General features: G+C 36.0%; 1 protein-coding gene across 1 annotated transcript; it reads left to right on the top strand.

The window, feature by feature from the left end:
* The first annotated feature begins 11,343 nt into the window (after nt 1-11,343).
* On the top strand, nt 11,344-13,684 carry LOC149837681 (UDP-glycosyltransferase 83A1-like). The gene is made up of 2 exons (XM_090007456.1): nt 11,344-11,877; nt 12,697-13,684. Exons 1-2 carry the CDS (start codon nt 11,388-11,390, stop codon nt 13,590-13,592), a joined length of 1,386 nt encoding a protein of 461 aa, XP_089863582.1. The 5' UTR covers nt 11,344-11,387; the 3' UTR covers nt 13,593-13,684.
* Nucleotides 13,685-15,550: the final 1,866 nt, after the last annotated feature.

The raw sequence follows: 15,550 nt of genomic DNA, 5'->3' as shown, positions 1-15,550 counted from the left end.
GAACCCTTTTATCAACTTAGGTTAGTTAACAATCAGATCATTAGGGATCTTTAAAATTCAGTAGAGGCGCATAATATTGCTCAAAATTTTTAAGCCATAACTTTCTAGAAAGGTTTGAATTAGACTTTCAGTTCATTTGTTGGGAGTTTTCGCAAACTTCATCGTTTGAGGAGTCAAAACCCTCTTTGAACAGGCTGTCTACCGAACCCAGAGAGCCTTCATAGATTTGACTATCGGTCCCGGTTTTGAGTCCATGGAGTAGACATTTCTGATCTGAATCCAGTGATTTTAGATTCATTAGAAAGGTGTGTGAGTCACGCACAACTTTCCTTTCCACCGCCTCTGTCAAAATAGAGTGCACAGGTCCCAAAAACCCTGTTTCCCAGAATCCTGTTTGAACTCATCTTAGTAAAAAAGCTTCCGCGCGTATTGAAATCCGTTTGGATTTAGGATTGTGGATCGGTGCATACCTAGTTCACATCAATTGTAACTGTCATAATTTTTTCCACCAGAATATCAATTTCTCCCATCAACGTCAAACTGCCTTTGGACCAGATTGGCTAAAGAATTTACAGACTCACCATTGAGTTCAATAACTTTTCTTCATGGGTCAAGAGAAGGCCTAAAAGCACATCGAGTTTGATAGGCTTATCTCTGGTGTTGAGGGACATTCTGAATGCTCCATATTCAGATGCAGGACGTCTAACTAGAATAAACATGATCAAATCATCATTAGGCACAGGCTTGGAAGCCATGTCCAATTGATGTGCCAAGGACTTTGCTATATGAAAGTATACTAAGATGGAATTAGTACCTTTCTTATTATCGTACAGTTGTGCTCTCAATTGCTAAACACGAGAGCGAGAGAGCTGAGTTAATCTTTTTAAGAGTGCTTCAAACTTTATGTGAAGTGCACAATCGAATGACTTGAGAGTGGACCGTTTCAGATAAAGAGGATAAAAGCCAACTCAATAACAATTGGTCAAGACAATGCCATTGAACATATGTTGGATTCAAGGTGGGATCCTTTCCAAGTTCAGAACTGAATTTCGTTGTACAAGTAGTTGAACCATCTAGAAACCCAATAAGATCATAGTTGTTGAGGAGCAAAGTGAATTGGGATTCCATAGCAAGAAGTTATCAGATAAGAGTTTGGTGGTGAGGAAGTATTGAAGATTTGTTGGTGAAGGAAGCATAGGAAATAGAGTTTAAGTTTGGCACACCTGAATTCAACACTTCACTTATTTCAAAAAAAAAAAAATCACCTCTTCATTGTTGTTGTTGTTTCTTTGAGGTTCACATTTCTTCTCACTACAAGGATGAGGGTTAATAGCGGTGATTTTCCTCGCTGACAGTACTCTATTTGTCGCCACTATTGTTTTATAATGGCACATATAAGTCGCCGAAAGAAAATGACATTTGTTGACCAATAATGGCAAAATTTATAGAGCGTTGTTAAAGGGTGAACCAATACTAGCGAAGAATCTCGCTCGAACTGGAAACACTAATAGTGGCGAGGTATCCTAAAACAATAAGTTTGTTTTAACGGTGAGCACCATTATAGGCTACCTATAGGTTATAACATTCCTGTCTAATGGTAAGCATTAACTCACCATTGTAAATGATAACAGTGAGATAAGATCTGTCTTATAACAGTGTGATAAAAATATGGTTGTTATAGGCTATAAACATGCAAATTGAAAACTAAAAATTAGTTTAAAAAAAATATTTTTACATTCAAATACATACATTTCAAATAGACTAAAATTAACAACTGAACAACAAAATCAAACAAAAAACTTCAAATACACTTCAAAAAACAAACATACATTTTAAAAATACAAACCCCAACATTATTTCTAAGCCTGCAACAAACAGAATTCAAATACAGACCCACCACATCCTCAAACAATCAACTTCAAACATATATCCTAAAACATTCAACACACTTCAAACTATTGACATACACTTCAAACAAACATTAAAAAAAACTTCAAATATACTTCAAAAAATATACACTTTAAAAATACAAACCCCTGCTACATCCTCTCCAAACTTGCAACAAACACACTTTAAATACAAACCCACTACATCATCTCTAAGCCTGAAACAAAAATACTTCAAATACAAACCTCTTACACTCGATTTTATCATCTCTAAGCCTGCAACAAACATATACAATTCTAATATTCACATAAATCAAAATTTAATTATAGAAATTATAGCAAAGAGTTTAAAAATCAAAACATATATACACTTCTCATATAAGAAAAGAGTAAAAAAATTGCAGCTTTGCGCATCCATGAAGGCCCACATCTCCTCTCTGAGATTCCTAGTTGCTTCTCTCTCTCACTCATTTTTTTGTCTATTTGCTTTTTTCTCTTGCTCAATTTCATGTCTAGTTGCTTCTTGTTGTCATTCCATTTTCTTTCTTAATTGTTAGACTTTCATCTGTGTCGCCTCTAGTTAAGAAGATAGCTGCAAAATTCAAGCTTGGTTGTTATTGAATAGTTTGGATGGAGAAAAAAATGCACACATCCCCCTTACATGTTCATATCGCTTCTTGAAGACCTTGGCAAAGATGTCTCGCTGCATCATTGATAAGTCTTCTTATAAAAAAGATGTTGAATTTTCAATCTTCGCAGATTGCAGCTTTGGCTGCACGTCGTTAATAATTGGTTATATATCAGTAATTAATAATAATATAGAAAATAAAATTAATGAATGTGGCACTATAAAGTATGAGTTACTTATAAAGGTGTCTTCTGCTTCGTTACAAATGAATGTTGTGTGATTTGAATGGGTGTATGTCTCTTTACAGAACACACTCGCTATTGATTCTTGTCTATCTATTTTAGACTGTAATTAATAAATTAATAATCTATTAGATCAAACATATTTAGCACTATAATCATATAAAAATTATAAACTTATATTAAAAAAATTTACCATCGTATGATACCTCTGGAGGTACAAAGATGATCCACTAATATGTTGGACCATTTGCTTTGCTCTATTCACCAAGTTTTTCTTTGATACCCACCGTTAACCGAAAAAATATCAATTAGTAAACAAAAATCTAAAAAATTGAACATTTATTTATTATAAATATATATCCAATATTTATCGTCTAATTGCCTTAAGTGAAAAATGTGCAAATCCCTTTCGATACTTTAGAGTTGACTCCCTCTAGAGGATGTTGTTCTGCTACATCATGGTTTTGAAACTTCTTTAATACTTATAGAAACCTTCTCGCACCCTTGAGTATGATAGTTGAAACTACTTCTCTATGCAACACTTTTGTTCAGGTATATCTTGATCTAAATCAAACTCGTTATACACCAAATTATCAAAAATATAGTTAGTAACACTTCTTTCATAGATTAATCTATTTATCAAAATATAGTTAGGCAATATACTTACATAAATTACCTCATAAAATACCATCTTTTCATCATCTAAGACCTTCTAGGAGTTGTGAGTGAGTATGACCCGCTCCCTCATGATGCACAAAAGCCTCCTAGAGAATACAGAGAAGCCCTTGCCCATGACTCCTTGTGTCCTAGGCTTGATAGTTATCAACACCTTTCATTTCGTGATTTGCCTTTGGTGGGTTACACATTTGTTCTTTTCATGTTTGCGTTGAGAAGATTTTGCAGTTTCTAATTTGTAGTGAGAAACAAAATAAATATTAATAGGAATGATAATAATAAATTTATAATTATAATAAAGAAATACTAAATTAATATTTAGTTGAGGCCACTGTGGATGACTCTAGAGTTGAAGTGGCATGTAGTGTGTGGGGGGTCACCTATTCCTTTCTTAAAGTATCACCCATCTGTGATATGAAGTCGATTCTGTCTACGTGTTTACCTTGAATGGTTGGTGGTTAATCGAATTTTATTGAGGAAGAACACCCACATCATCATCGTGAATATGTTGACATCTGTTATATCAAATGAATCATACATGAACAACATTAAATTTGATATATATTATGAAGAACCGATTTGCAAATTGCAAATATATCAAATGAACGACAACAACAAGATCATGGAATTAAGAGAGCACACAATTATGAAATATAAACAAGGATCATATACATTTTTAAAATCGTTTTGAAGAAAAAAAATAACACAAAGGCAGAAAATAGAGCAATAACACATGCACTTAGATAATACTTCCTTTGTGACCCTAGATGCTTTTTCAACACTTCAATAGATAGATGTTCAATTGCACTTATATCAATTTTTGGGTTTAGCCATGAATCCTCCAACCAATTAGGACTTTCTGGCAACACAGGGTTTTCCTTCTTCGCTTGTGATGGAGACATATTGCAATGTTTATGAATCCCAAAATAACACATGTGACCTACTAAGGTCCACATATCAAATTTAATACCAAATTCATCCTAGAGTAACAAATCACATAGGAATTCATTTCAAAAAATATATTTCAGAACATAATTACATAGGCATTCATTTTGACAAATATATGTCAGAACCTAATCACATAGATATATAAGCATTCATTTCAAAACATATATTTCAAAACCAAATCACATAGGCACATAAACATTTATTTCAAAAAATATATTTTAGAATCTAATCACATAGGCATATAAGAATTCATTTCAGAAAATATATTTCAAAACCTAATTACACGTGCACTCATTTCAAAAAATATATTTCAAAACCTAATCACATGGGAACATAAGCATTCATTTCAAAACATATATTTCAAAACATAATCACTTACTATTAGAGGTTGTAGGAGCAATGAGAGTACTTATGAATTGTAGGTCGACATGTCTCATTTTATGGATTTTTAGACAGAATTGAAGAGATGGTAAGACATTATAAGACTTTATATCCAAACATCTCATAAGTCAATAACAAGAGTGTAAATTATGATTGCTAAATCATGTTTGCTTTAGCGACAAGGAAAAAACTGAATTAATTTGTAAATCATTTAAATTGTCAACTTGATCGTTTACATAAAGATGAATTTAAATGATTTCTCGATATAATACATCATATATTTGATCAACTCAAACTATGAAAACTAGACCCAAGTGTTTTAGTTTAAATGAAGCATTGTCTGGACTCTATAAACTCAGATAACTTTGTTTGGTTTTAGATTATCAAATTGCTAATGTTTATAGCAACATAGATCCAATTCAGTTTCTTTTAGTCATGAACCTATGCCTTCTATCTAATGAAATGGAAGCTCAAAGTCATTAGCTTTGGTGGCTAGAAAGCAAGAGAAGGCTAGAAACAAAAAGATAAAAAACCTATAATAAAAAACAAACTAATGTCTACAAGAATATAAAGAACCACAAAAAAATCCAATACATATGAACCACCATAATTACAAATAAACAATAGTTTAGTCATCATAAAAAAATATCAATACCAGCAATAAAGTCACCCTAATTAAATATTTGTGGTTCTTTAGGCTGAACAAATTTGTTGATATAAGTGCAATTGAACAGTATTTTTATTGGTGGCGTGTGAGTATGATCAATTGATATAGAGTGTCATATGATGATAAGTTTAGCTTATATATATGGGTCAAGTTGGACCACATACTAGGTTTAGAATGCTCGAATAGATCCAAACAACTGTAGGTCAAATAACCATGTCATAAGAAGATCAATATATTACCTGCATCTCCTCTTTGGTAAATCATGAATGTGATACTCAGATTCACAATATTTGGTGTAACATAGAGTTGCCATAATACCAAAATATGCATATGATCATAAGAATTAGAACAAACTTGAATCTACATGATAATGAATGATAGCCATACCTAAACAAGATTGGCCAATTATGGTGCAATTTGGAAATACAAAATATGCACTCAAAAGCATTGAACATTGCACACTAGTAACAAACACATAAACTTGACTTATGTCTACTTAAACTTAAAGCAATGCTCAATGCTTTTGAGTGCATATTTTTTATTTCCAAATCTCTTTAATGAAGTGACTATTGCATAAAAACAAAAAATAGGCCAAAGAACCCTAATTAAATACTTTATTTTTATCTACATTTGTATATAATCAAATTTTGTTGGTCTTTGAGTCAGATATAAAATTGTTAAGAGTCGAAGACCAAACTGGGTCCAGTTACATTCAGATATGGCTTTCTTTATCAAATCTAATTAAATGGTCTCTAATTCAGTTGAATATTTGACCCAAGCTTGAAGAATTTATACTCGTTCAAAGAATTGATTAGCCCTGAAGCCTACTATCAAGGCACTGCAATTATGGGTGTTAAATAAGTCCAACTCAACCAATATGCTCTTATCACTTTCTTTTAATCAAGAATCAACTAGTGGCATTGGCAGATGTGCACAGTATTGGATCCTCAACTATCAAACATCGAAATTAATAAAAATAAATGTTTGAATCTTTGAGATAAGAGAGGAAAGACAACCTTGATCTAAAGAGTGCTTTGCTAGAAGCAACAACTTATCTTTTAGAGCAATTTTTTTTTAACCATTTGACAAAAAGAGATTCCAATTGAACTTGAAATTTTAGACTGTAAAATATGAAAAATAAAATGATTTATGTAGTTTTGGACCGCAACTCAAGAGGTAGTAGCAATTAGAAAGAATACTAATGAGTTCAATTCTTGAGAAGCTTTATGCCAAAAAATTCTATTGGAACTATAAAGCAAATAAACCAATATTGCAGCATTAGCTTGAGATGAGCTTTTCTTTGGCACAAAGCAATGCTTAATGTGATGAAAATAATGTTTATTTGTAATAAAAATGATCTTAATATTATTTCAAGAGATTAAGAAAAATTAAATACCCTAAAAGGGAACACCAAAACCCTAATTAAATATTCATTCTAAAATCATTCACATATATATATGGTAGTTAAAAAAAACCCTAATACCTTGAGTGTGATGAGAGAGTGAAGAAGGGGTAGGTCATCAGAGTGAACAATGAGGCAAAGGGAGGGAGAGAGAAGGGCAGGGGGCACCGAAGTGAACGACGAAGAGTGAGGGGTCACTGGAGTGAGCAGTGAGGAAGAGGGAGAGAGGGAGCCAGACAGGGGGTGGTCGGAGTGAGCAGCGAAGAAGGAGAGAGTGAGTTGCTAGAGTGAGCAAGGATTGAGAGACAAGAGAGCAAGGAGAGATGAGAGAGCAGATAAAGAGAAAGAGAGGGAGGCCCTGTTCGGGGCCCCTCTTTAGAAAATTTTCTCAAATGTCAGTCAAATGGGGGCTTTGACCTTACTCTATAATAGTGATATAGTTGTTGTCATTATATAGTAAACCTATATCGACAATATCCAGATCTCACCGTTATTGATCAATAACGGGGCGATCTTTTGCCTGTTAAATATATTCTATTAATATATTTTAACGCAATATCTATCAACCAAAAAATCTCACCATTATACAAGAGTAGTTAATGACAAGATGTGTTATCTCACTGTTATTGATCAATAATGGCGAGATATTCTGGTGATTAAATATATTCATTAATGTACTTTAACGCAATATCTAACAACAAGAAAATCTCATCATCATATATAGGTCTTTAACGACGAGATGTGTGCAAGAGCAAGGCATTCACGGGGACATCAATATCTCCATTATTGATAAGCTATAGTGACAAAATTCATAATTGTAGTAGAGTAATAACGGTGATATATTTGTCCCTGCTATTACCTATCAATTAGTGAGGATAAAAATCTTGTCGTTATTGCTTGATCAATAGCGATGAGATGTTTTGTCACTGTTAAAGAGTCGCCGCTATTGACCCTCATCTTTGTAGTGTCTTCTACAACTTTGATATCATATAAGGGTTAAATAGAGGCAAAAGCAATATGAAATAAGATAAAGGAGAAGCAAAAGAAGAAAGACAACATAACTCTTACGTGGTTCGATCAAGAAGACCTAAATCCATGGTAAATGATCTCTCATTACTCTCTCATCGGTATGAGTAGTGAGGTTCCCTTATATTACTATCTTTTACAATTTGAGAAAGAACCTTATTGGACTCATCTACTTCCTAATTTATCTCCCTAAGTTTATGGAGAGTACTTACAATAGATTTCTCTCTATAAATATTTTCATTCACTTGAGGATCATAACAACTAGGGAGAGTTATCATATTGACACCAATTTTTTGCATGATATATTGTGTGGTTGGTGTATACAGTTTATGATAGCCTTAGAAAGTTTTAAAGTACAATACTATCTCATTGATGACTCTCATTGGAGATCTATAACAGTGTCAAAAAATAATAGCTTTAATGAATTTATGACTTTGATGTCTCGTAAAACTGAATATGCCAAAGAGTATGAGTTTCAATATAGTTATTTTGAAGACATAAAAAGCTAGAAAAGGTTGATACTCGATTTCAATGATGATGATGTATATTCTATATTATGTAGTGATGATGTTTACTTAATTGTTTTCATCAAACTACATGACAAAATTAGAGAAAAATTTGAAGTGTTTTTCAAGAATTAATTGATGAAGAAAATAGCCTCCGAAGAAGCAATGCTTCAAATAATGATAGGATACGTGTGGAGAATGTGTATTTATCTTAGGCAATTACCAATGTATTTGTTGAGGGAAATCATGCAGCGAGCATCCAACTCTCTCAAACAATTGGCAACATGGATGTTTGTAATATCGTATGTGCAAGCAATATTCAACTTGCACAAACAATAGGAGCTTGGCTATTACATTATTTTTAGGCAAAATTTGATCTCTCGGACAGTGGAAAAGCAACCTACCTACAATGGCCCGTTTCAGTGCAAAGGCTGAGTACACATCTTCATCTTTCGCCATTGAAAAACTCATTTGGATCCATTATTTGATACGTGATCTTGGAATATTTGTGTCTGATCCTACTCACATATACTGTCATGATATAATAGTGACAGAAATACATGCTTAAATTTTGAGAATTGCTTTGTTAACTAGGCGTGCATTCATAATATCTCAAAAGATTGGTGTTTGATTAAAAATATGCCAAAAGTTAAGCCAGTTTTTATAAAATTTTCTTGATTTTTTATGGTGATAATTGTTCTTCTTGGCGGCATGTGATTGACGATTTGTGATTCTTTGATGTAGGGCTAGTTGTTTTGATAGGTGGATGATTGAGGAGACCATCACATACTGGAGGGTGCAATAATGCTGGCCTTGCTGCATGGAGCATTGAAAATAACATTTCTTTTCAAACGGCGGCACTTGAAATAATCAAATTATGAAATAGGATGAGAGAGAGAGAGAGAGAGAGAGAGTACTAACTAATGGACAATGATTCTAAGATTTTATAATGTGGATGAACGGATTACGTAGCTTACGTTCAGTGTTGTTCGTAACTATGCTGCCCACCTAGTTGATCGGTGGAATTGGTAAAGGTATATAAGGATAAAATCACTGCCGAAGAAAAAGAAGAGATTGAAGGTAAGTAGGAACATATTCAGTAAGTAGGAACTTACTTCCAAGGAACATCACCCACAAGCATCCAATCACCATCTTTATCTTCGTAAGTAGGAACATATTCAGTACCATTCATACGATCCATCAGCTTGCTCTCTCCCAAGTAGTTACCTGCAACCATGTGCCAACAGGCATATCAGACATCACTTGTCAAAAGAAGACGCTATACTCCTTACATATATATATACACACACGCACACACACGCCAGCTCTACCATGAGGTACCGAGGGCCTGACCAGTTTTATCTCTTAATTGACCTGAACAATTCCAAAAAAAGATTGAAATTTGAAAGTGTGTAACTACCATGAGGTACCGAGTAGGAAAGCATGTATTAGATGAGGTATTTTTCATGTTCAGACATGTTTTTTGAGTAATTAAAAATCAACAGCTCAAATGGCAGCAAACTAAATAAAAAACAGGTTTGACTCAAAATACATATAAAACACTCGAGTCAGGTCGGATATCTGAGAAAAAAAAACAGATCAGTTTGGGTACTTGGCAAAATCACAACCCAAACCCGATCTGCATATTGCCCAGGTTGGGTTCGAGTTGACTTGAATGCTATTCCGGTCAGCGCCTTTTTGCCCATGCCCAAATATTCGGGTTGGGATTGGATCATATGCACGATACAAACCGACTCATTGACAGCCCTAGATGTAGGTCTCGTGTCAATTTTTTTTGGTATATTTTTTTTTTACATTTTATTAAAAAATAGGTGATTCAAGCTTGCAGCATATCTGCCAATGCAATGCGTATTGGTCGATACAGGGCCGATAGTTTCGATACTGATAACATTTTTTTAGACAGAGAAAGCTGGGGTTAGGCAGACCCGTACCAGAATACAACCATACCAACTTGAATCGTCCGTCCCAACACAAGGCGGGCACTGCTCTTGCCACACAAGCGAAGCCCCCATCGGTGACTCTTCATTATCTTACCCACGCCATGAATGATGATTTGCAAGAGCGATTGGCTGCCAAATTTATCTTTTTAAATTTGCTTTTGCTTTTAGGATTGATTTGATGGCCCATATGAGAGAAAAACAGATACTGTTAGAATTATGACTGAGCGTTAGCATACAAATGTCATTGGTGGGAGTTGGGTTTCAGTCATTATCCATTTTTGCAGGCCTCTTAAATCTTATGATGAAAGTTGTTTTGATCAAATCCGACTTTATAGATAGATTCAGCGTGGACGATTCAGTAATAATCGCCCTTGGATTGCATTTGTGGTTTGTCAACATTTAATTTTTCTAATAACAAAATAAAAATCCTTCAAATAACCAAAAAAAAATCCTTCACACAGATTTCAGCTTTAAATGAATGATAATTTGCATCAGTGAAATACTAAGTGTATAAAGATAAGGATGACTTGAGGGCTGATTGAAAACGATTTGGATTGGTGGGCGCAAGGAAAGGGGATCGAAAAAGTAGTTTGTTTTTTTTCATTTTCTTTTTTTTTTCAACAGAGAAAGCTGGGTTAGTTGGACCCTACCATTATACAACCACATGCCATTGGGATTCTACAAAGTGAGGTTCAAACAGTAGGTTTTTACATAGATGGCCCTCAAATTCTTTTTTTGATGAAGTTCACTTCCTAGATGAACGGCATCATCTAAGGATAAATGTACGACTGAGAATTGACCACAGTGAGCTGCTTTTGATAGGTGTTGGGTGTCGTTCATTTCCATGATGAGCGGCGCTGCTTGGACCTGATACTCACTCGGGCGTAGTAAGGAAGCGTGCGCACTTGAGTAAAGACACCACCATTTGTGATCCACTCTCTTTGTTTTTTCACCTTCCGAGAGAGAGAGAGAGAGAGAGAGAGCATAAATAATTCCTCAACTACAAAACTTTTGCTAGGAGGGCATCCTTCTTTGAAAAAAAAAAAAGTTAAAGGGGATCCTACAATGGGTAGACCACATGCTTTAGTCATCCCACTTCCTGCGCAAGGCCACGTCGCACCTCTCATGGAGCTCTCGCATCACCTAGCAAGCCATGGCGTTCTTGTCACCTTCGTTAACACCGAGTTCATACATGCACGAGTGATGGCAGCGTTGCCTGAAAACTTTGTCAGTGACTCTGGTGGAAGAATCCGCTTGGTGACCATCCCTGATGGCTTAGCCTATGATGATGATGATCGCACGGACTTCCGTAGGTTGTGCGACGCGATGCAGCGTACGATGCCAAGTTTCCTGGAGGAGATCATAGTGAAGATCAATGAGAAGGAAGATGAGAAGATTACATTTGTAATTGCTGATGGGGTCATGGCGTGGCTTCTGGATGTCGCCAAGAAGCTCAACCTTGGGAAAGCTGCCTTCTGGCCAACCTCAGCCTGGCTACTAGCCATCGTCTTCAACATCCCCATGCTAATCTCCACTGGAGTCATAGATCAAAACGGTAAGTCCGTAAGCGGATCATCATCATAGATCGATCACAGAGACCCACGAGGGCGGATCAAGTGAAATCCCATTGTGCTGCTACACATGGTCGCAAGGCCGTCGCTAATTTGCGACGAATTAACGAATACCATGATTTGTCGCAAGGCCGTCGTTAATATGAAGAGATTTGGTTTTGCGACATACGAATCCGTTGTTGATTCTGTCGCTATTGTAGCGACGGAATTGCAATGGATTAAAATCCGTCGCAAAACATCGGCCGATTCACTTTTGCGACGGATAAATATCCGTGTCTAATCCATCGCAAATAAAAAAAAAATTATTTAAAATATAAATATCGAGAAAAAATTTCATGAAATGCTGGTTCCGGTGGAGATCCCTTGGATCTCCAATCTGAGTTCATGAAATGCAGCCTAAAAGAACACGCCTAATTCCCTTCTGATCTATTTTTCTTTCTTCCTATATAAGGAGCCTAAATCATTCCTGTTTGGAATCTAAGAACTGAGATAGGAGTTGATGCATTGATTTGGCAAAAAGTTGGTCAAAGTGGCTGTTTGAAAGCTGGTAGCTGGGATGAGAGTTAATGCATTTAGGATAGTAAGTGGCATTGTATTTACACTAAAGCATGAAATTAACAGCTACCACCTGAAATGCCAGTTCCCATCTCAGCTACTACTTTCTAAACAGGGCCATGTCAACGTTAAGGAGCTTGTCGGTTTAGACACTGCTGAATATCCCAATGTTATGACCTTCAAAGTTTGTACCAGTCTTCGCTGAATGTCAATGACAATTTATGGAACCATTCTTTTGGTGGAGTCAGGTTTTCCAAAGGACGACAAATTGATCCATCTGTCTGAGAGAGTGCCAGACATGAACCCAGCTCACCTATGCTGGGTTTCCTTTGGAGACACCAAACAACAGGAGGGCTTATTCAAGTACCTCTCGAAGTGCGTTGATGCAATGGAAGGCCTAGATCACATACTTTGCAACTCATTTCCAGAACTCGAGTTGCCGGCGTTCGAGATCATCGGAAATGGTGTACCAGTAGGCCCTCTTGTCTCAGCTAACCACCCCAAGCACCAACCATCCTCGTTTTGGCAAGAAGACTTGAGTTGCCTTGACTGGCTCGATCGACACCCAGCTGGGTCAGTCATCTACGTCTCATTGGGGAGCACCACAATGCTCAATCAACGCCAAATTGATGAGCTCTCACTTGGGCTCGAGCTCACTGGCAAACCATTCCTTTGGGTTTCAAGACCAACCCTCATGAACCAGTCTGCTGCAGTGTACCCAGATGGGTTCCTGGACCGTGTGGCCGAGCGTGGGCACATTGTGGGGTGGTGCACACAAAAGGAAGTTCTCTCACACGCATCTATAGCTTCTTTCTTAACTCATTGTGGCTGGAACTCCACCATCGAAGGGCTAAGCAATGGAGTCCCCTTGTTGTGTTGGCCTTACTTTGCAGACCAGTTTCAAAACCAGACCTACGTAGTTGAGCATTGGAAAGTAGGGCTGGAATTGCAGAAGGACAATGATGGAATTGTCAGAAAAGAAGAAATCAAGGAGAAATTGGTAGAATTGATGAACGATGACGGAATAAGGGAAAGGGTTTTGGAGTTGAGAAACAAGGGGTGGAAGGCTCTGATGAAGGGTGGTGTTTGTTTTAAGAATCTTGAAAGTTTTGTCAACACCATGAAGGGGGAACCGATAATTTAGAGAGGATTGTTATTTTGAAAATTTGAGAAACATTTTCTTGAGTCATAATGTCTTATTTTAACCAATAAGGAATTGTCGTTTTACTATTCAAACTTTGTTGGGGATGTCTCACTTTCGGGCTTTATGTCACGTCATTACTCACAACAAATTCAAAAGGACAAAGTGCTTTTCATTTGAAACTTTCTAAGGCATTTTATTTGCCTTTCCTTAGATAGCTTTTTCTCTCTTTGTTTATATAATAAAGCTAGGGTTATGCAAATCCCTACACAATTTCTCATGTTTAAGTGCGATATAGTCAGTGAAAACATATTGAATTTGAGCCATGGCAGAGCTACCGTTTTTTCTATATAGAAATAAGAGTAGCTCCTAAAGAGTCATAAACCGTCCTACACAGCTTCAGAGGGACAAATTGCTTTTCATTTGAAACTTTCTCTCTCTTAATTAATGAGATTTTATTTGCCGTACCTTATCCTTTCTTTTTCTTTTTTTCTTATAATAAAGCTGGGGTGGCACAAATCCCTACACAATCTCTCGTTTAAGTCGGGTATAGTAAGTGAAAACGTTGAATTTGAGCCAGAGATCATCGACATGGACCTACATTAAATTTTTAAAATAGTTGATCCACATAAAAATAAACTTGCATAGCCTTTATGTTTTTATTTATTTATTAATGCGCCAAAACCATGGGCTTCTTTTCGAGGACAGAACACTGGAAACTGGTTAACAATCTAACTGAGGTATTCAACAACATTGGAAACATGGTGACAAATATAGCCATATTTCTGAAAATCTCGTGAAAAAAATACGGCATAAACTGTAGAAGTTTTAAACGGTTAAATCGAGTGAGATTTTTTTGTGACAATTTCTCACGATATTATCACAAGATTTACTAAATCTCACTATAATATCACGATATGTTTATCGTAACTTTTTTTTTTTTTTACGGTTCTTTCAAGTTTCAAAACCCTTGAAACCATAAGTCCCCTTTGCAAAAAACACAAAAAACCTTGCTCTGCGAGGGACGACGGTCGGCAATTGCAACCACCCAACGACTGCAATAGAGTAACCGGTTCATCTCTCTCTCTCTCTCTCTCTCTCTCTCTCTCTCTCTCTCTCTCTCTCTCTCTCTCTCTCTCTCTCTCTCTCTCTCTCTCTCTCTCTCTTCCTTTCTCCTTACCTTTCTATACCATAGGTGCATTTTTTTCATCGATGGGTGAGAGGTGTATATGTAACAAAGGATTGTTTTGGGCATCACTGTGCATCTCTCTGTTTTGAGCATCACTGTGCATTTGTTGTTGTTCGCCGATGCATCTCTCTTTTTGGGCATCATTGTGCATCTCTCTGTTTTTTGGCATCACTGTGCAGCCTTGGCACATTAAGGTGATGTTACAACTGGCCACGTTTGTAAGACCAACATCAGTAAGACTCATATAATCTTCAATGGAATTTGACATCAGTATTCTGTTTCGTTTATACTCTGCTGTTTTCTGTGACCAAATTCATGAACAATTACGAAAACTAAATAATTTCTTCAGTAATCGCACATTAGAAAGTGCACTCTTACCTCCCCCATCAAAATTAACACTTGTGAGACACTGAAAAGACAAAAAAGTAAAGAAAAGCAACCAATCCATAGGCTCTTACATTTTTCAGCTATGGATGTACAAGTTGGTAACCCATCCATGGTTTAACTTTATTAAGGTTGATTCAATTACATTAAACCATTTTGAAAATTTGAGAATTTGCACCATATAAAGCAAATAGCAACCATGGTCACAGAAGACAACATTCTCTCTCTCTTGATGATGCTACTGAGAAGCAAGAAAGGATCACGATCACAGAAGGAACTTGATATTTTCATGTGCTCTTCATGTTCCCCAAACATATATATTTTATCTGCATCAACATGCATCTTACTAGCTGAGAATTCATACTGGGTTAACAATCTCAAACTTTTT

Source organism: Nuphar pumila, chromosome 5, assembly GCF_984573655.1.
Source record: "Nuphar pumila chromosome 5, dmNupPumi1.hap1.1, whole genome shotgun sequence".
Lineage (NCBI taxonomy): Eukaryota > Viridiplantae > Streptophyta > Magnoliopsida > Nymphaeales > Nymphaeaceae > Nuphar > Nuphar pumila.
The sequence above is the reverse complement of the archived record's forward strand: the minus strand, read 5'-3'. Positions and strand labels throughout refer to the sequence as shown.